The 19,985-nt window shown below is 65.8% G+C and overlaps 1 protein-coding gene across 1 annotated transcript; it reads right to left on the bottom strand.

Moving 5' to 3' along the window:
- Window positions 1-381: 381 nt before the first annotated feature.
- Window positions 382-10,499, bottom strand: SLC17A7 (solute carrier family 17 member 7). Its single transcript, XM_075017936.1, has 11 exons — window positions 10,344-10,499; window positions 9,718-9,836; window positions 7,218-7,332; window positions 6,836-6,923; window positions 6,592-6,678; window positions 5,874-6,016; window positions 4,597-4,746; window positions 3,706-3,838; window positions 3,518-3,628; window positions 3,303-3,430; window positions 382-2,742 (listed from the first exon to the last, which is right to left on the bottom strand). Exons 1-11 carry the CDS (start codon window positions 10,389-10,391, stop codon window positions 2,395-2,397), a joined length of 1,470 nt encoding a protein of 489 aa, XP_074874037.1. The 5' UTR covers window positions 10,392-10,499; the 3' UTR covers window positions 382-2,394.
- Between the last annotated feature and the right edge of the window lie 9,486 nt (window positions 10,500-19,985).

Below are 19,985 nucleotides of genomic sequence, written 5' to 3'. Positions count from 1 at the left end.
CCTTCAGTGGGGTGAGAGGTACCCGTGGGGACAGCAGCCCAGGGCCAAGCTGGCTGTGGGGTGTACAGGGACAGACTGGCAGACAGGAGGCCTATGGGGCTGGAGGGACAGACAGGAGGCTGTGGAGGTGGGCAGAGGGGTGTACCAGCACAGATGGGCACATGAAGGCCATAGGGACAAATGGGAAGACAGGAGGCATATGGAATGGACGGACACACCAGGGCCATGGGGATGGATGGACGGGGACAGACAGGTGAACAGGAGGCATACAGGATGGATGGACAGACAGGAGCTTTTCGGGGGTGGATGGACACATCGGGGCCATGGGGACGGATGGCTGGGGACAGACAGGAGGAATCCAGGGTGGATAGACAGATGGACCACGCCACCCAGCCGACGCAGCAAGGAAGGGCTCACAGGCGCCGGCCGGCTCGGCCCCATCGACGTATTTATATATTTACACGGGAACAGGGTGATTCCAGTGGGGGGGGGGCGGGGGGACACGTACAGACAGCGCCAGAGCTGTGGGTGCAGCTCCCCCCACTGTTCAGGAGATCCCTGGCCCACCCCATCACCGCTTGCTGGTGGGTGTCTGGGCCGAACCAATGTGGGTGTTTATGCTGCTTGAGAAAATGTGGGGGGGACTTGAAAATGTCACAGAAACGGTTGACTGGGGATGGTGGATGAAATCACCAACAAGAAGGTAGAGCCTGGTAAGAAGCCTTGGGCGAAAAATGTGTTGGGTGACTTGAAACCACCAGCTGCACAGGATGGGTTGATTTGAAACTGCCAGCTGGACACAATGGGGTGACTTGAAACCACCAGCCAAATGTGGGGGTTGATTTGAAACCACCAGCTTGTTTGAGGGGGCTGACTGGAAGTTGCCAGGCGCTGTGCAGTGCTGCAGCCCTGACCTGGCAAGCCAGACCATTCAGGGTGGTTAACACCAGCATGTGAATCATGCGGGGTACCCCGAAACTACCAGCTAGAGTTGGATTGGGCAGCTTGACTGGATGCCTGCTCAGCTGTGCAGGGCACTTAGAAACTGCTGACTAGGGCTGTATGGGTAACTTGAAACTATCAACTAAAACGTGTGGGGTAACTACAGCCTGTGGTGTGTCAAACCTGCTGCCTACAGCCTGAGGTGTGTTGAACCTACAGACCAAATGTATGGAGCACCTTGAAACCATCATCTCCAATGTGCAGGGCCACATGGGAACCACCAGCTAAGAGGTGCTGGGGTGGCTGGGAACCGCTGGCTGTAAAGTGCAGAGTGGCTGGGAGCCACTGGGGTGAGCGGCTTGGAGAAGGAGCTGGGAAGCATCTCGAAACCACCGACTGGAACACCACGGGGTGTTTCGAAACTGCCATTTGCCATGTAGCTTTTAAAATACACTGCCAAAACTAACCTGGGGGGCTCTGGGCCTGGAGCCTCCACCCTGGGGGAATCCTGCCCACTGGAACTAGTGCTGCCCCACAGGCCTGCTGGGGGGAGGAGTCCATTTATAGGGGGGCATGGGGCAGTTCAAGGTCATAAGTCAAGCACTCCCAACCTCAGGGTCAATTACTGCTCAAGACTGAGCCACCAGGGCAAAGGTCAACCAACAGCTGACCCGAGGTCAAAGTCTCAGGTAGTGCCCCTCACCCCCAGAGGTCAAGGGTCAAAGGTCACAACCTTCCAACCTCAGGGTCAAAAGTCTAACCTGTGCCTCTTCCTGCTCACCAATGGGCCATACCACTGCCATGGGCCCAGGGGGTGGTAACTGAACTCAGCACCACACCACATGGTGATATTCCCAGGGGCAGAGCATTGGGAGGGCTTTTTGGAGGGGCGGGGCCACATTACTATTTGCTCCTCCCTCTCACATGACTAGGTCTGGGCCAATGGAGAGGAACCCAATGGGGGTGTAGCTTAACTCAGCTCCACCTCCTGGATCACACCCATGAAGGGGGTGGTGGTCCATAGCGTGGAGGGGTGGCCTAACTCAGGCCCAATCCTCTGGCTCATACCAAAGCAGCAAGGGACGCGGAAGTGGTCGGCACAGGGTAGGTGTGGCCAAGATTAATTCTACCCTCTCACCCCGCTGGATTGTACCAAAGAAATGGCACTTAGGGAGGAGATGGGTGTGGCCCAACTCAGCTCCAGCCCCTCACCATCCTGGATTATACCAATTGAGTGAGGGGATAGAGACCTGGCCAACCTCAGCCCCAGCCCCCCCGACCAGACCAACACAGTGCAGGGCAGCCTAGAGAATGGGGGTGTGGCCAAGTGGGAGCCCATCCTCTGAACTGTACCAACGCAGTGAGGGGCTGGGGGGCGTGGCCCACAAGGGCCCCACCCCCTGGACTGTACCAAAGCAAAGGTGCCCGGGGAGGCAGCAATTCAGGAGGTCCCTAGGACAGGTCCCTGTCCCCCGGCGCCCCATACATGTAGCTGTCCTTGCCGGGCGCCTGCACAAACTCCTCCTTCTTGTCCCAGTCGGCCACCCAGCCCCCGTTGGCGAAGCTGGTGCTCTTGGTGGCTCCGTAGCCGCCCCCTCCCCCGTCGCCCGCCACCCGGGCGGCCTCGTCCTCCTCGTCGGCCAGCTCGTCCTCGTGGATGAAGCCGCATTTCTCCAGGCTGGTCTCCTCCGGCTCGGCCCAGGGCTGCTTCTCGCCCGAGGCGAAGAGCCCGTAGAACAGGACCCCGCCATAGTGCACCAGCGAGGCGATGAGAAACACATACTGCCACTCCTCCCGCGTCTGCGCCAGGGCCAGGCAGGGAGCGGGGGCAGAGAACAGGGGCAGGGCGGGCAGGGAGCGGGGGCAGGGCCGGGCAGGGAGCGGGGGCAGAGAACAGGGGCAGGGCGGGCAGGGAGCGGGGGCAGGGCCGGGCAGGGAGCGGGGGCAGAGAACAGGGGTAGGGCAGGCAGGGAAGGTGGGGGGATGGGAAAGGGGAGAAGAAAGATGAATTTTGTATTTTCCTTCCCTTTAAGCCTTTCGACCCAGAGGTGGGGGGCCAACCCCCCCAGCCCTGATGATGCCCCCCACTCCTGACCCACAGCCACCCCCCAGCCTAGCCCTGGCCCCCCCAGACCTGCCAGTGTCCCCCACTCCTGACCCACAGCCGGCCCCCCAGCCCAGCCCTGGGCCCCACCAGCCCCTCCAGTGTCCCTCACTCCTGACCCACAACCCCCCCCACAGCCCAGCTCCGGGCCCCCCCAGCCCCGCCGGTGTCCCCCACTCCTGACCCACAGCCCCCCTACAGCCCATCCCTGGCCTCCCCCAGCCCGCCAGTGCCCCTCGCTCCCACCCCACCGCACCTTGTGCTTGGTCATGGCTCCCACAATGATGGGGCAGACCATGCCTGAGAGGGTGCCCACCCCGTTGGAAATGCCCATGAGGATGCTGGCGTAACGTGGCGCAATGTCCAGGTGGTTCACGTTGAAACCTGCAGGGACGGGAGAGATCCTGGGTATCTCCCCCTACCTCCAGCGACCTCCTGCCCCCCAGATTTGCCCCGCTGGGCCCCACTCACCTGAAATAGCAAAGCCACTGAAGCCCACAGCCAAGACCAAGAACGAGATGGCGACGCCCTTACTGTGAGAATAACCCACCACCAGCAACAGCGTTGCCTCCATGCCAAAGCCTGGGGGCAGAGACAGACCTGAGTCCCCCAGCAACCCCGCCAGTGCCCCTCACCCCTGACCCACAGCCCTGTTTAACCTCCACAGTTCATCATCTTGCGGACGTTGGTGGTGGACATGATCCGGCGGCTGCGCAGGAAGTCGGCAATCTGGCCCCCGATGGGGACAACGATGGTCATGACGAGGTGGGGCAGAGCAGAGAGCAGGCCCACCTGGGGGCAGAGATGGGGAGTCATCCACCCTGCTTCCCCCGCACTGTCTCAGACTGAGCCCCAGCCAGCTCCTTGCACTGATGGCAGGAGGCAGGACTGGATCCCAGGGCTCCCTGCTGGGGGTGGCGGGATGTGGGGCTGGGTTCTAGCCCAGCGCTGGGGCCAGAAGTGAGGACTAGTGGTTAGAGCTGCAGCGACTGGGCACCTGGATGCCTGGGTTCCATACAAGCTGGGGGTGGGGGGGAAGTGGGACCCAGACGCCTGAGTTCTGCACAGGTGGGGGGCAGGGCAGTTGGGCAAGAAGGACCCAGAAGCCTGGGTTCTGTGGGGGGGAGGGGGACCCGGACACCTGGGTTCTGTGCAGGAGGGGGGAGGAATAGGGACCCAGATGCCTGGGTTCTTTGGGGGGGAGGGGGACCCGGACACCTGGGTTCTGTGCAGGAGCGGGGAGGAATAGGGACCCAGATGCCTGGGTTCTGTGGGCGGGGGGAAGAGGGTCCCAGATGCCTGGGTTCTGTGCAGGAGCGGGGAGGAAGAGGGACCCGGATGCCTGGGTTCTGTGTGGGCAGTGGGGGAAGAGGGACCCGGACACCTGGGTTCTGTGCAGGAGCGGGGAGGAAGAGGGACCCGGATGCCTGGGTTCTGTGTGGGCAGTGGGGGAAGAGGGACCCGGACACCTGGGTTCTGTGCAGGTGGGTGGAAGGGGGACCCGGATGCCTGGGTTCTGCGTGGGGAGGCAGGGCGGGGGCAGGGGGCACCTTGCTGATCTCGAAGCCGAAGACCTCCTCGAAGTAGGCCGGCTGGCTGATGAGCAGCAGGTAGAAGGTCCAGCTGCGGCAGAAGTTGGCCACGATGATGGCGTAGACGGGCATGGAGGTGAAGAACTTCCTCCAGGGGGTCCGGAATTTCTGCCGGGGGATGGGGAGATTGCTGTGCTGCGAGCTTCCCCCAGCAGTGCCCTGCCCAGGGACACTCCCGTCCCCTACGACCTTCCTGGGGTTTCTTGCAGCCGCCGCCCGGGGGCTGCCCCATGGCGTGTGTGGGGCAGGGCCGGCGCACGCTGGGGAGTCGCTGCAGCGGTTTGTGGTGCGGGTGCGGGTGTGAGAGTTGTGTGTGCGGCGTTGTGCGACTCGGGGCAGCACAGGGATCGGCCGTTGCTAGGCGATCCCAGGCCATGTGGCGCCTGCGGTGAGAGGTGCCGGGCGGGCGGAGAAAGGGCCGTGCCGGGGCCAGGCCCCAGCGGAGAGGCCGGCACCGGCCAATGGCGGAAGGGGGACGCACCCAGGGCCAGCCCCGGGCCAGGCTCCCGTGCAAGGAGGCCGATGGAATCCCCCCACCCGGGCGAGGGCCCAAAGGGGCCCAGCAGCTCCTCCCTCGCCCTCGCTCCAGCTCTGCTACGACCAGTGCCAGGCGGCTCATGGCTCGGCTGAACCGAGGAGCTCAGAGCCTCCGGCAGCAGCACCGGCCCCTCCGCACCAGCTGGCCCCACGCCCTGGGGAGGGGTGCGTCCCCCACGGGCCTGGCACTTCCGCTGCCCCGGCCCTCCCGTGGGGAGAGCTGGGCTGGGCGGGGCTGGCCCGGGAGAACCCGTTCAGAGTCGGAGCCATTGGGTTCATCCTGCCCGGCTGCGGGGGGCCCGGCTGTGTGGGGGAGGGGCCAGGCCCGGGGGGACGGGCTGTGCGGGGGAGGGGCCGTGCCATGGAGGGGAGCTGTGCAGGGGAGGGGAGGGGCTGTGCGGGGGAGGGGCCAGGCCATGGGGGATGGGCTGTGTGGGGGAGGGGCCTGGCTGCGCACAAAGCAGCGGCGGGGGGGTTTGCGCATGACGTCTCGCTGGCCAGTGGGCGCCAGCCGTGCTCTGTGCCAGGTTTGGGCAGACGGGCCCCCGGCTGGACTCTCAGGGGCCCTGGGTTAAGCACTCGGTCCTGGGCCTGGAGAAACCGCCCGGGTCACGCCCTCTGCTACTCTCTCTTCCCAGGCAGGTACCTCGGCGCTGTGAGCTTCCCCCAGCAGTGCCCCAGCGGGCCGCAGGGCTCACCATCAGGGGGTTCATGAGGCTGGCGCTCTCGCCGATGCTCTCCTCAATGTACCGGCGCTCCTCCTCCGGGATGGTGGGGTGCTGGGCCGGGCTCTCGTAGGAAACCATCAGCCAGAACATGTACCAGAAGATCCCGAAGCTGCCTGTCGATGGGAGGGGGCAGGGTCATGGGAGCGCAGCTGGGAAAGGACCCCCTCAAGTGCAGCCCATGGGCCTGACAGGAGGCAGCTGGGGTAGAGGGGTCCAGTGGTGTGGGGTTGGACAGTGGAGGCCAGAGGCCGGGGTAGATGGGCCCAGCAGCTGAGGGCAGACAGGGGAGGCTGGGGTAGAGGGGCCCAGTGGTGGGGGGGGCAGACATGGGAGGCCAGGGTAGGGGGCCCAGCAGTGCAGAGGATGAGGGAGGCCAGAGGCCGGGGTAGATGGGCCCAGCAGTGGCGGTCAGACAGAGGAGGCCAGAGGCCGGGGTAGATGGGCTCAGCAGTGGGGGGGCAGACAGGGAAGGCCGGGGTAGAGGGGCCCAGCGGTGGGGTGTGGACATGGGAGGCCAGGGTAGATGGGCCCGGCAGTGCAGGGGATGGGGGAGGCCAGAGGCTGGGGTAGATGGGCCCGGCAGTGCTGGGGATGGGGGAGGCCAGAGGCCAGGGTAGATGGGCCCGGCAGTGCAGGGGATGGAGGAGGCCAAAGGCCGGGGTAGAAGGGCCCACGGACCCCACCTTACCGTAGACGTAGAAGACAGAACTCCACCCTGAATACTGGACCAGGACCCCAGCCAGTGGCATGGCCACCACGGCACCGGCGTAGGAGCCTGCGGGAGATCGTCCTGTCGTCGGTGTGCACCAGACCAGGCCAGGAGAGAACCCAGGTGTCCAGCCCCCAACCCCCGCTCTAGCCATTCGACCCCACTCCCCTCCCAGGGCTGGGAGAGAACCCAGGCGTCCAGGCTGGGGGGGCAGGGCCCTTACCACAGAAGGCTGTGGTGGCAAGCCGGCTGCGCTCCAGAGGCGGGGCCCACTTGCTCCAGATACCATGGCAGGCTGGGTAGGTCACCCCCTGGACAGATGGACAGACAGATGTTAGGGGCTGGAGGCGTGGCCAGGTAAGCAGGCCCCACCCCCTCATCTGCACTAGGAAAAGGGCGTGGCTGGAGCATGAGGCCACGCCCCCACAGCATGTTGCTGTGGGTGTAGCTAGAGGCTCAAGCCCCACCCCAAGACAGGGAAGGGGCATGGCCAAAGTACCAAGCCCCTACCCCAACCCCACCTCCCTCCTGGGCAGGGGCGTGGCCAGGAAGACAAGCCCCACCCCCTCTCCGCCGCCCTGCTCCCGCCACTTGGGGGCGCTCACCTCCACCAGTCCCTGCAGGATGCGGACGAAGATGACGCAGCCGTAGTGCACACGGGCAGCTGACGGAATCAACATGTTCAGGGTCGAGGTGGCCACAATGGCGAAGCCAAACACCCTGCGGGCGAGGGGGGGCAGGGCACTAGTGCAATCGCACACGTGTGGCTCACTGGGGTGACAGTAACGTAGACTGGGATTGCTCACTAGGGCATGGCCCCTGTGCGGCAAGCGAGCTCAGAGCTGGCTGGCACCTTTCACGCTCCCTGGTGCATTGCATGCCTGCTGCTCACTACTGGGTTTGCCTGCTCAGTAGTGTGAAGCATGCACACTGCTCACTGTTGCATTCTCAGGCTTGCAGCTCTCTGCAGCGTTTGCACACTCATGATGTGATAGTTCCATTTGGTGCTTGCTGGTGCATTCAGGTGCTCTGCGCCCAGCCGTGCATTGCACACTTGCTGCTCACCATACTGCATGCTTGTTTGCACACTCAGCACTCACGTGATGCTTACTGCTCACCACTCTGCTTGCACTCACTACTCACTTATGCATTTGATGGCCAGTTCTCACCTGCGCGTTGAAGGCTCACTGCTTCCACCTGCGTTTGTGGACGTGCTGCTCACTAGTGCCTTGCACCAATGCTCACATAAACCTTACTTACCCCCCAGAAGTGAAAAAACAAATCGACAGGGCCAGACGAACACCCAGAAACCAACTGTTCCAAGACAGGCCCAAAAAAGCCAATAACAGAATTCCACCGGGCACCTCCTACAGCCCCCAACTCAAACCACTGCAACGCAGCAGTAAAGACCTACAAGCTACCCTTAATCGTGATGCCACGCTCCAGAAGGCCCTGCATGACCGGCTTGTCCTTTCCTATAGACAATGGTCCAACCTTACGAGGATTCTCACCACCAACCACAGGCTACACCACAATAATAAGAATCCTGGAACTTTTCCTTGCAACAAGCCCCGTTGTCAACTTTGTCCACATATATGTTCTGGCCCTAACAACGTTCGTTACAGAATCAGGGGCACGTTCTCCAGCTCCTCAACTAACCTCACAGATTCCATCATGTGCCAGCAGTGCCCAGCCATGTTGTATATAGGGCAGACTGCAAATGCTCTCTGCCAAAGAATAGACACAGCAGACAGCAAACAGTTCCAGATACACACCCCTGCGGCCAGCGCTGTAACAGAGTGGGCCATGGTGTTAAAGACCTGAGAGTTTGCACTGTGGAGAAAAGAGACTTTAAAAACCGTTTGCAGAGATAGATTGGAGAGGTGGGCGTGTTAGTCTGGATCTTTGAGAACAACAAGAAGTCCTGGGGCACCTTATAGACGAACAGATATTTTGGAGCATCAGCTTTTGTGGGCAAAGCCCCACCTCGTCTGCAGAGAGAGTGTTCGGAACTAACCCTCATGTTCAAATTCGACACATGAACACGCGGTTTGAACAGAGGCAGCGACTACCTGACCCGTTACGAGGACTCTTTTACGTCCTTTGATGTTTGACCAGCCACTTAACTCCCCCCCACACTGACCCCCTCTGCTCTTCTGTCCCATTTGCCAACCTTGATAACAAGTTTTGCCCCTCGGTGCTTTATATACAGAGTCTGCTCTGGCCAGGCTGTAGATCTGCAGAAGTGAATATGCCCCCAGAAAGCTTATCACCTAATACATTATTTTGTTAGTCTCTAAAGTGCTACACGGCTGCTCTGTGTTTCGCGCTAACCCTAGTGACACAGCACGGCGTTCGCACTATCGCTGCTCTAGATTTATGCTGTTGCCAATCACAGCTACAGCTGCCTTGTCCCTGAGTGTGACAGCAGCTCCCTGCAGGGTTCTGCTGACTTCCCACCAGCACCGATGACGTCCTGGGTGGTGGCACTTGGGCTGGGATCTGGGGAGCCCTGGCCCGGTGCTGGGATGCAGCCCCTCTGGGGTGGTGCGCAGGGGCAGCTCAGGGGACATTGGACCACAGCGGCTACCTGGGTGATTTCAGGAAGCAGCTGGGGATTAGCCCACTTGGAAAGGAGCCAGGCCCTGTGCAGGGGGGGGGCAGACAGGGGGCTTCTAACGACCCTGAGATGTTCTACGTGGTCTGGAACACATCCCTGCCCTCACTCCTAGCCCAGCGCCCCCTGCTGGCCCCCCAGCTCCCTCCAGCCCAGCATCCCCTGCTGACCCCCAGATCCCTGCAGCACGGTGCCCCCTGCTGGGCCCCTCATCCCTAAAGCCCAGCGCCCCCTGCTGGTCCCCCAGCTCCCTGCAGCCCGGCACCCACGGGTGCTCCCCCTAGCTCCCTCCAGCCCAGCGCCCCCTGCTGGACCCCCATCCCTGCAGCCCGGTGCCCCCTGCTGACCTCCCCAGCTGCCTGCAGCCCGGCACCCCCTGCTGGCCCCTCAGATCCCTGCAGCCCAGCGCCCCCTGCTGCCCCCCCGCCCCGATACCTGCAGCCCAGCACCCCCAGCTGAGTCCCAGCTGGCTGTGTATCTCTTCTCACCTGTTGGCAGCAAATTTCTGGGCGATGAAGCCACCGGGGATCTGTGTGACGATGTAACCCCAGAAGAAGGAGCCATGAATCATCCCGACCGTCTCGGGGTCCCAAGAGAACTGGGCCTTCTGTGGATGAAAGAAAGAGAGGGAAGTCCCCAGGGTCTGTCCTGCCCCCATCCCAGCCAGCCAGGCCCTACCCCATCCCCTGCCCCCTGGAGCCAGCCTGGCCCTGCCCCGTTCCCTGCCCCCTGGAGCCAGCCGGGCCCTGCCCCATCTCCTGCCCCCTGAGCCAGCCTGGCCCTGCCCCGTTCCCTGCCCCCTGGAGCCAGCCGGGCCCTGCCCCATCTCCTGCCCCCTGAGCCAGCCTGGCCCTGCCCCGTTCCCTGCCCCCTGGAGCCAGCCGGGCCCTGCCCCATCTCCTGCCCCCTGAGCCAGCCTGGCCCTGCCCCATTCCCTGCCCCCTGGAGCCAGCCGGGCCCTGCCCCATTCCCTGCCCCCCCACAGCCAGCCGGGCCCTGCCCCATTCCCTGCTCCCCCCCAAGCCAGCCTGGCCCTGCCCCATTCCCCGCCCCCCGAGCCAGCCAGGCCCTGTGTGGGGCCGGATGGGGAGCCCTGCCCCCAAGCCCCCCTCACCTCCACGTGGGGCTGGCCGCCCCGGTAGACAGTGTTGTTGTTCACCATGCTGACGATGGCCACGCCCAGGTTGCAGCGGATGCCGAAGCTGATGCAGAAGCCCAGGCCGCAAAGGATGGCGATGATGTAGCGCCGTGGGAGGCCGAAACAGGTGCAGTCCAGCACCGGCTGGGGCTTCTCCACCACCTCCACCGGGCGCCCCTCCTGCGTCAGCTCGATCGTCTCCCCGCCCGCCTGGCGCCGCTCCAGCAGCCTGCCAGGAGCCGCGGATAGCCACGTGAGCCAGCGGGCGGGCAGGTGGACAGACGGATGCAGGGGAACGGGTGCAGGGACGGACGTGCCAATGGACAGATGGAGGGACGGGCGCGGGAGGGTGGACGGGTGGGGGGGCGACTGGAGGGACGAATACAGGGGGCAGGGAGGACGGATGGGGTGGGATGGGGGTGTCCCTGGCCCCTCCTGTGGCCACAGAGCCCCACACCACCACCCTGGGGCCCAGTCCCCCAACCCCAGGCCAGCTCAGCAGGTTGCGGTACAGGGGACCCTGCAGATCCCAAGGACAGTTTTAAATATCCCTGGTTAAGCCCCCGCACCCCAGCGCCCGGCTCACAGGGAACCCGGATGTCACCTGCTAGAGACAGGTGAAAGGGAAGTAACTCCATGTCCCCAGCCCTCAGCACCAGCCCCTGGGCCCTGAGCACCAGCCCCTGGGCCCTCAGCACCAGCCCTGGGTGCTCAGCGCCAACGGCCCCCCCTCCACTCTCCTGTTGAAGCAGCAACGAAGGGTCCTGTGGCACCTTATAGACTAACAGAAAAGTTTTGAGCGTGACCTTTCGTGAGCAGAGACTCACTTCAGCAGATGCTGCTGTTGAAGGCTCTCCAGCCCCTCCGCAGGGATCCACACGCTGTCCTAGGTGAGGGCTCCGTGTCCAGAGCCGGGGCCAGGCCAGGCCTGGCTCAGACACCCCCCCGCCACCGGCGCCCCCACCACAGACACCCTGCACAGTCCCTGCAGCAAACCCCATGGCCAGCTCCATCCCTGCCTCTCCCAGGCCCCAGCCATGCCCTCCGGCCTCCATCACCGGCAGGCACGTCCGCGGCCAGGAGCGGCTCCGCATTATCCCCGCCCCCGCGTACACACCGATGGAAGAGCAGAGACTCCCCCAGCCCCTGTCATTTCTGGTCCCCACCCCCACTGCCTCCTGACCTCACCCCAGCCCCACCGCTACCCCTCCCCCACCACCTGCTCCCTCCGCCAGCGATAGCCCCCCCCCCCTTTCGGCCCCGCCTGGTGTTAAGCAGCAGCTGCTAATTCTTGCACCTTTTCACACCCACAGGCATCTCCTTCCCACCCAGCTCTGCCGAGCAGGTGAGAAAAGCGGAGCCTCCCCCCCAGCACAGCGCCCCCCCCCACGCTGCCCCCAGGCCAGCCCTGCCCGCCCGCCAGCCGGGGACAGAGCTGACTCCTGAGGGCGCCCCCCAGCTCCAGCAGCCCATCGCCCCTTGCCGAGCACCCCAGCTGCACCCTGCCGTCCCCTAATGCCCCCTACCCCGCCCTACTCCCACAGCCCAGTGCCCCCTAGTGCCCCCCACCCCGCCCCACTCTCGCAGTCCAGCGGCCCCTAGTGCCCCCACCCCGCCCCACTCCGCTCCCCGCAGCCCAGTTCCCCCAGTGCCCCTCCCTGCCCCACTCCCCTCCCCGCAGCCGTACCCCCAGTGCCCCCCACCCCGCCCCTGTCTCGCAGCCCAGTGCCCCCTAGTGCCCCCCCACCCCGCCCCACTCCTTGCAGCCCGGTGCCCCCAGTGCCCCCGTGCTGCAGAACCGGCCCGTTCCGTGCAGGCTGCCGCAGCCCCCGGCCTGGGGTGCCGGCAGGGGCCGAGGGGGCGGGCTGGCACCAGCGCCCGATTCCGCGCGCGCAGCGGGACCATATGGAAGCAGCACCGAGCCCCTGCGCTGGGCTCCCGGCCAAGCTGCCTCATCCGCTCGTGAAGAGACGCTGCCGGGCTGGAGCCGAGAGTCGTCCGCGCTCGCACCCCCCTCGCACCCCCCGCACCAGCTGTCCCGAGCGACAGGCCCCCGCCCGCCCGCGGAGAACGGGCTTGTGTGAGTCTCTGTCGCCCCCTACTGGCCGGGCCGGGCCGGGCCCTGCGCCGCGTGTGTCCAGCGCCCCCTACTGGCCGGGCCGGGCCCTGCGCCGCGTGTGTCCAGCGCCCCCGGCTGGCCGGGCCGGGCCCTGCGCCGCGTGTGTCCAGCGCCCCCGGCTGGCCGGGCCGGGCCGGGCCCTGCGCTGCCTGGTGATGTAGTGGGAGATAGGTCGGGGGGGTGGGTGTCTCACAGATGGTAACCGAGGGGACCAGGTGACACCTCTGGGCTGCAGACGAAGGAGGAGGTGGAGCCTGAGGGGTTTGAATTGGAACTGGGAGTTGGGAGCAGTGAGTCTGGGCTGGGAGAGAGAGACAAAGGAGGGGGCCAGGCCCCAGCGTGGGGGCCCCTCGGGGCCTCCTCTCCCCAACATGGATGGGACTGGCTGTCCCTGCCGGCTGCACTGACTCCTCTGTAGGCCACTGTGCCCTGTGGGTTCATAAACCCGCTGGTCTCCTGCTGTGTGAGAGTCACTCCTGCCGGCAGAGCTTGGGGACCCCTGAACCCCATTACATGCATATCCTGCACCCTCTGCTGGCGTGGCCGGGCCCTGCCCTGGGAGGACAGGAGGTGACAGTGAGGAGCGGGGACCCAGCCCTGCTCTCACAATCAGCTGGAGCCAGAGGGGGGACCTGGTTTCGGGTTAGAGGTATTTCCCTGGGGGGTGACAGCCTGTGGGATCCGTGTGACCTCCCCCAGGGCTGACCCCAGGCACTCCCCTAGCTGCTGTCAGTGGCACCCTCAGGCTCCATCTGCTCTCTCCTGCCTTCCCCGCACCCAGCAGCTGGGCCTGGGATGACCCTCCCTCTGGGGAATTAGCCTGCAGTAGCCCGGCCAAATCCCGCTGCCCAAGGTCACAGAGCGTCAGGGAGGGTGGAGAGCAGCCACCCCCCACCCCCACACCCAGCATGGCTGCCTGCAGAGGGGCAGAGCTGGGGCAGCCCACAGCACCAGGCAGCGAACAGGTTAGGGGTGACGTGAGGAAATCAGCAAAGGTCCGACGCAGAAGCTGGCCCCATACAGATAGGAGGGAAGGTTAATCTGCCCGGGTCTCAAACCCATCGGCTCCAGCTCAAACGAGAGCAAGCTCCAGGCCAGCCTTGGGCCCAGGCCGCGGCCAGTTGTTAAACAAGGCTGGCTACAAACTACATCCAGCTGCATCTCCCTGCCTCCTCTCTGGGGCTGGACAACTCACAAGAGCACCTCAGTTGTGTCCTGTCCCTGGAGGCGGTGCAGAGAGGTTACACCGACCCAAACCCGCACTCCTGGGCTGGACAGTCGTACTGCCAGGCCGAATGACACCACACGAGGACCTAAAGACAGTGTGAGAGAAAAAAGGCTGCTCCCATAGGCAGTAAGATGCTGCTCAAATCACCGGAGTCTGAGGTTGGCTGACAGCCGGAGCCAGGGCCACCTGGCCCATGGAAGTACAGAAATATGCACCCCTGCCCATGGAAAAATTACCCCTGCCAGGGAAATATACCACCCGTTTCTGGCATGGACCTTCTCTGCTCTTGCCAGACTTTCCCGGCTCCTCACGCCCAGCACTTTGCCTGCCTTGGGGCTCTGCTCGCCGCTCCCCCATCTGGCACCACAGGTTTCTGGATGCTCCTGTAACACACCTAATAATGTGCAGTGGCGGGCACCATGACAATAGGGCGTCATCCTCGCCCACACACCTCACAATCCAGGGGAACAAAAGCCGGGACGGAGGATCCTCAGCTTCCAACGCCACCACCTCACACCCCGCCCAGCTTTCCGCGCAATAGGCCACGCTGCCGCAAACGACCACAGGAGCCAAGCAGAGACTAACCCAGGGCCGTGCTACAGAAACCAGGAGTCCAGCTCCTGCCCCGCTCCCGGTTGTAACCCACTGGGCTCCACTCCCCACCCAGAGCTGGGGCGGGAACCCAGGCGTCCTGGCTCCCGGGCCTTGGGAAGCGAAGGCGACTCCAGAGAAGCGCTACGAGGGGGATGAAGGTGAAATCCGTCTGCAAGGGAGAGATTCAGGCGCTTGAGCTGTTCGGCTGGGCACGACGTTCCCAGGCGGCCTGGCTCCCCGGCACTCAGGCTTTCCAGGGGTTACTTATCATCCCTGGGGAAAACGGGCTCTGATTTCCAGCCACAGCGTCACGCCCAGGAAGGTCCGGTTTGGGCTTTGGCCAGAGCCCCGGGAAGGAGCAGCGAGGGAAGACGCAGCGGGACTGCGGCGCCTGGGAACCCAAAATGCAGCAGAACCCGGGTGGGGCCGAGCGGCCCGGGGGACCCGGCCTGCGAGCCGCGACAGCGGCGAGGGGGTCATTGGAGCCGGTTGAACTCCGGGCCTATCGAAATCAAAGACAAAAGAAATCCCGATCCAAATCCCAAGAGGTCAAAGGCGATTCCGGCCCACGCAGCTGGGACTCAGTCACCGCGATGAGTCAGTTACACGCGAGTCACACTGGGTGAGTCAGTTACACGCGTGTCAGTTACACGCGAGTCACGCGGGATAAGTCAGTTACACGATCCCGCCTGGTGGCCGCAACGTGACCGCTACATGAAATGACCTCCCTGGAAGGCGGTAGTGACAACGGGGCGATCGCTGCTCCTTGAGCGCCTAATAAGAAGTCGACGCAGGTGTCGGGAATTCGGGGCCGCCACAGTCGAAGGGAAACAGGTGAGTAAAATCGCTCGGCGCTTCTAACCGCGCCGGACGCTAACGAGTCAGTCCCGGTTCTTCAGGCTCAGAGCTGAATAAAACCACAACGGTTCGAAGCCGGACAGGGCTCAAAAACCACAACAGCCGCCTGCGGTAAAACCCCGAACCAGAGCGCCGAGGTACGTGCGACACAGGCCGAATTCTTCGGAGAAAATTCAAGGCCCCCCCCGGAGCCAAGGAGCGAACCCAGGAGTCCCGGCTCAGGCCCGCCCTGCTCTAACCACTACGTACCACTCCCCTCCAAGTCAGAACCCAGGAGTCCCGGCTCCCCTCCCCGTTCCACTCCAAAGACAATTTAAAGCCACCGACTCCGACGGGACGAATTCTGCGGCTGCCATTCAAGTGGGTGGGCAGCCGGGGCCCCTCGGCGGCTCGGGGCTCCGAGAGGTTCCGGGATTCCCCCTGTGGCACGACTCGGGCGCGGGGTGTTGGAAGGGAAAAGAATTTCTACGCAGCCAACTTGAGCCCCATGAAATATAGATGAAGGAGGCTGCGGCGGAGCGAGGAAGGGTGTGAATTATTCAGCGCGCCGCGGGACGGCCTCTCCCAGGCTTGCAGAAGCCTCAGAGTGAGGGGAAGGGATGGATCAGTCCCACTTCCAGACCCCTCCTTCCGAGGGCAGAGGGGAACCCAGACCCCCTCCCCTTCCCAGAGCTAGGGAGAGAACCCAGGTGTTTGGGCACCCACAGCCCCGCCCCTTTCCAGGGCAGGAGAGAACCCAGGCGTCCGGGCCGCCGCGTGGCTGGAGTGGGTTAACTGGTTAATCCGGGCCCACCTCCGCAGGTTTCCTCTGGGAAGGATTTGCTCTGTCCTAGCTCCGTCACCCCTCCGCCCCGGCGCCTCACAACGCCCACCCGCCCTGCCCCTGCCTGGGGGTCCGGCTGGTACCCTGTGCTGTGGGGGCGGGGGAGGCGAAGTGACTGCGCCAGGGCCTGCTGGGACGTCTGTGGCAAGGAAAGGGCTCGGCTCCCCTTTGCTACATCCCCGGCCGGGGCGCTAACCACTGGACCGTCCTGCCTGCCCTGAGGCAAGGGAAAGAGCAGACCCAGGGCAGCTGCACTGTCCTCCCCCTCCTGCCACAGCCAAACAGACTCAGGGTGCAAACAAGGAAGTCCTTAACCTCCACCCCCGACCCAGCTCCCCGGGTGCCCCTTCCCCCCAGAGCCTCCCAGCCAGGGCATCTGGGACCCCCCCCGCGCTACGCTTTGCCCCCCGGCCCACAGGGCCAAGCGGGACTTTCCTTCCCAAAAGGAACGCGAGAGCCGCACTGAGTCGCGGGATTCCGGGTGCTGGGGATTCGGACATGGTAACTGGCGCTGGCCACTGAGGCACTTTGGGGATCTTCCTGCGGTGCTTAAACCCCTTGGTCAGCTCAACAACGCCAGGCGCCTCCCTCCCGCAGGCGGCAGCGGCTGGGCCGGGCGCCCACGGAGCCACCTCCGGCAGGGGAGGCAGGCGCAGGAATCAATTTCCTATCGCAGCCGGGGGTGGGGGATTAGCCCCCGACCAGCTGTCTCGTCCAGAGCCGCGCAGGGAACATACCCAGCAGCCTTCCCGCTCGGCTGGGCCGGGCCGGGCTGGGCTCCCTTGACCCGGCAGTGTCAGCCCAGGCCAAGCCCCCGGCCCCTCACCTACAGCTCGGGGGGGCTCGGGCGGGTGGAGAGAGACAAAGACAGACAGTGGATGGGAAGGGACGGACAGACGGATAGGGGGGTGCAAGGGGACAGACGGACGGACTGGGGTGGGTGGGGACGGACAGACGGACGGGCGGGGGGGCGTGAACGGGGACAGACGGACGGGGGTGGATGGGGCGGACGGACGGACGGACGGGGGTGGGTGGGGACGGACGGAGGTGGGTGGGGGGGGTGAACGGGGACAGACGGACGGACGAGGGGTGGATGGGGACGGGCGGACAGACGGACCGACGGACGGGGAGTGGATGGGGCGGACGGACGGGGGCGGGTGGGGACGGACAGACGGACGGGCGGGGGCGCGTGAACGGGGACAGACGGACGGATGAGGGGTGGATGAGGACGGACGGACAGACGGATGGACGGGGGATGGATGGGGACTGGCGGACAGGCGGACGGGGGCGGGTGGGGACGGACGGACGGAAGGACTGGCGGGGGGGCGTGAACGGGGACAGACGGACGGACGAGGGGTGGGTGGGGCGGGCGGACGGACGGACGTGGGTGGGGACGGACAGACGGACGGGGGGTGAATAGGGGCGGACAGAAGGACGGACGGCGATGGGGACAGACAGATTTTATCCCCCGATGTCACCGGCCACACGCCCCCCCTCCCCCCGAGATCTCGCCCCGCTCAGCCGGAGTTCTGGGCGTGCAGTCCGGGCGCCTGGGGAGCGTCCCAGGCCCCGCTGCACCGCGCCCGAGCCAGCCCCGCACTGGGGCAGCCCGCGGGCGAGGGGGAAGGAGCAGCTCAGGCCTCCCCCGCCAGCTCCTGCCCCTGTGCCCAGCGCCGGGGCCGGGCCGGGCTCCGAGCTCCAGCGTCCTGCCGGCTGCGTCCCTCCAGACGCGGGTGTCCGCTGGGGGACACTCCAGGCTCTGCGGGCAGCGCCCGGGCCGGGCCGGGAGAAGAGCCCAGCGGTGGTTCGGGGCTGCCCGCCGCGGCTCTGACCCAGGGGCCGGGCTGGGCCGCCCTGCCGGGAGCAGCCGGAGCCAGGGGCGCGCTGCGCGGTGGGGCCCCAGGCGAGTCGCCCTCCGCCTGCTCCTCCCGCCCGCCACGGCCCAGCCGCGCACAGATGTGACCCTGCCCGCGTGCCAGCCCGTGGGCCGCAGCCTTCACGCCGCGCGGAGCAGCGCCCACGCAGCCCAGGCGGGGGTGGAGGGACAGACGGGGCCTGCCCGGCGGGGGCGGAGCCGGCCGAGGGGGGTCCCGCTGCAGCCGGGAGCTGGTGGGATCCCCACTGGGGGAGCTTTTAAAGAGCGGGTTAGACGGACCCCGGGCAGGGGAGGCTGGGGCCTGCCAGCAGCCGGGCTCCCGTCCAGCCCCACCGGCCCTCGAGGGCTGCGCTCCGGGATGAACGGGGCCGCGGCACAAACGGAGACGGGGCTCCCGCGGCGCTCGGCCCACGGGCGGCTCTACGGAAGGGACACAGCTGGGCCTGGGGCCCATCGCCGCCCCCTGCACTTCGCTGCCAGCCACGCGCGTGGAGACATCAAACCCCCGGCGGGGGGGCCCCCGGGAGCGAACGCCCCGCGGCGCACACGGATGCGACCGCGGAATTTACTCTCCCTGCGCTCGAGACTTGCACCCGAGTTTCGCCCCAGCGCCGCCCGCCCGCTCCCGCAGGGCTGGAGGGAGGACTCGGGCGGGATCCATTTATAGCCCTACTGCATCTTTGATGAGCTCTGGCTCTGGGACCCACTCGGCTCCTGACTCCGGGCCAGTTACGTGAGGGCACCGGGGCCGGCTCCGCTCGCACGGCAATTCGAGAGCGGCGCAATGTCCCGGCTCCGCATCGATCGCCTGCACCGCCCTGGCGGGGGGGCAGCGGCACCAGGCGGCTCCGGCCAGGCACGAGGGCGGATCTCCAGGGCGAAGGTCTCTGGAGGGCAGAGCCACGACCCCAGTCTCCTTCCTGGCTGGGACAGGCGCAGAAGTCACCAGGCTGCCCCCTCAGCTGCCCCCGGGGGCCCTCCCCACTGGTGACACCCACGCGCACGGTGACCACGCAGGCGCTCGCGGCCAGACGGGCGGAGCACATCCGCCCGGCGCAGGGTTCGGCCCCACCAGCAGGGGGCGCTAGACAGACGGGGTGCAGGGCCCGGCTGGGCCAGCAGGGGGCGCAGGAGAGACAAGGGGCGCAGGGCCCGGCCCCACCAGCAGGGGGCACTGGACACACGGGGTGCAGGGCCCGGCCCGGTCCGGACACCAGGGGGCGCAGGAGAGACAAGGGGTGCAGGGCGCGGCCGGGCCAGCCAGGGCATAGCCAGGACAAACACCAGGCTCCCCCCCACCTACTCCGGGGCTTCCACAATTGGTACTGACCTGTCCCCGTCCCGCCCCCCCCAACTCTCTGGGTGACCCCAACACTGTGTGACGCCCCCCAGCCCCCGGAGGAAGCGCCCCCAGCTGCAGCAGCAGAGCCCTGGCCGGCCGCGCGCACCGGAGCGGGGGATTAGGGGATGAAGGTTATAAATAGAAAGCAAATATCTCTCTATCAGCGGGCTGAGGGGGAAAGATGCTTCCCACGGCAGCTATGGGGCACCCCCCTCCCAGACCCTGCCGCCCCCCCAGACAGCGCTGTCAGGGGAGGGGCTCGCAGCTGGCTCTGGGGCGCGCGTGGGGGGACACGGGGCAGAGCAGATGGGGTGGGAGTGGGGCAGAATCCGGGGGGGAGGGGAGTGGGCCCAGGGTAAGGGGGAGGGGGGCTGAGAAATGGGGTGAATCTGGGGGCAGTGTGCAGGGACTGGACCCGGGGGGGCTCCGGGGATGAATCGCAGGGTGGGGGCTCAGCGCATGCCCCCCCCGGGCCCAATCCCGGCCGAGTAGTGAGGGGGGACCCCTCCCCACCCCCAAGCCCGGCCCCCCCTCACCTGTGCAGCTGGCCTAGCCTCTTCCCAGCCAACTTGCGGAACTCCTCCCGGTGGAACTGCATGGCGCGGGCAGGGCCTCCGCGGCCGCTCACAGCACCATGCTCCGGCTCCGGCTCCGGGGGTCCGTCCGGCTTCAGTCTGTCCCTCCGCCGGCGCCTCCTCCTCTGCTCCCTCCTTCCCCCTCCCTCCCCGCCGAGCCGCGCTCCTTCCCCGCTGCAGCCGCCAGGAGCTGAGAGCGGCTG

This window comes from Carettochelys insculpta, chromosome 22, assembly GCF_033958435.1.
Source record: "Carettochelys insculpta isolate YL-2023 chromosome 22, ASM3395843v1, whole genome shotgun sequence".
Classification (NCBI taxonomy): domain Eukaryota; kingdom Metazoa; phylum Chordata; order Testudines; family Carettochelyidae; genus Carettochelys; species Carettochelys insculpta.
This window is presented reverse-complemented; position numbering and strand designations above follow the sequence as displayed.

Excerpts from the sequence above, each read along its gene's own strand:
- SLC17A7 (XM_075017936.1), bottom strand. The coding sequence starts at position 10,391 with ATGGTGAACAACAACACTGTCTACCGGGGCGGCCAGCCCCACGTGGAG. Across the intron at positions 3,629-3,705 it reads CAAGATGATGAACTGTGGAG|GCTTTGGCATGGAGGCAACG; the intron begins GTTAAACAGGGC and ends CTCTGCCCCCAG. Across the intron at positions 2,743-3,302 it reads GAGCCATGACCAAGCACAAG|ACGCGGGAGGAGTGGCAGTA; the intron begins GTGCGGTGGGGT and ends GCCCTGGCGCAG.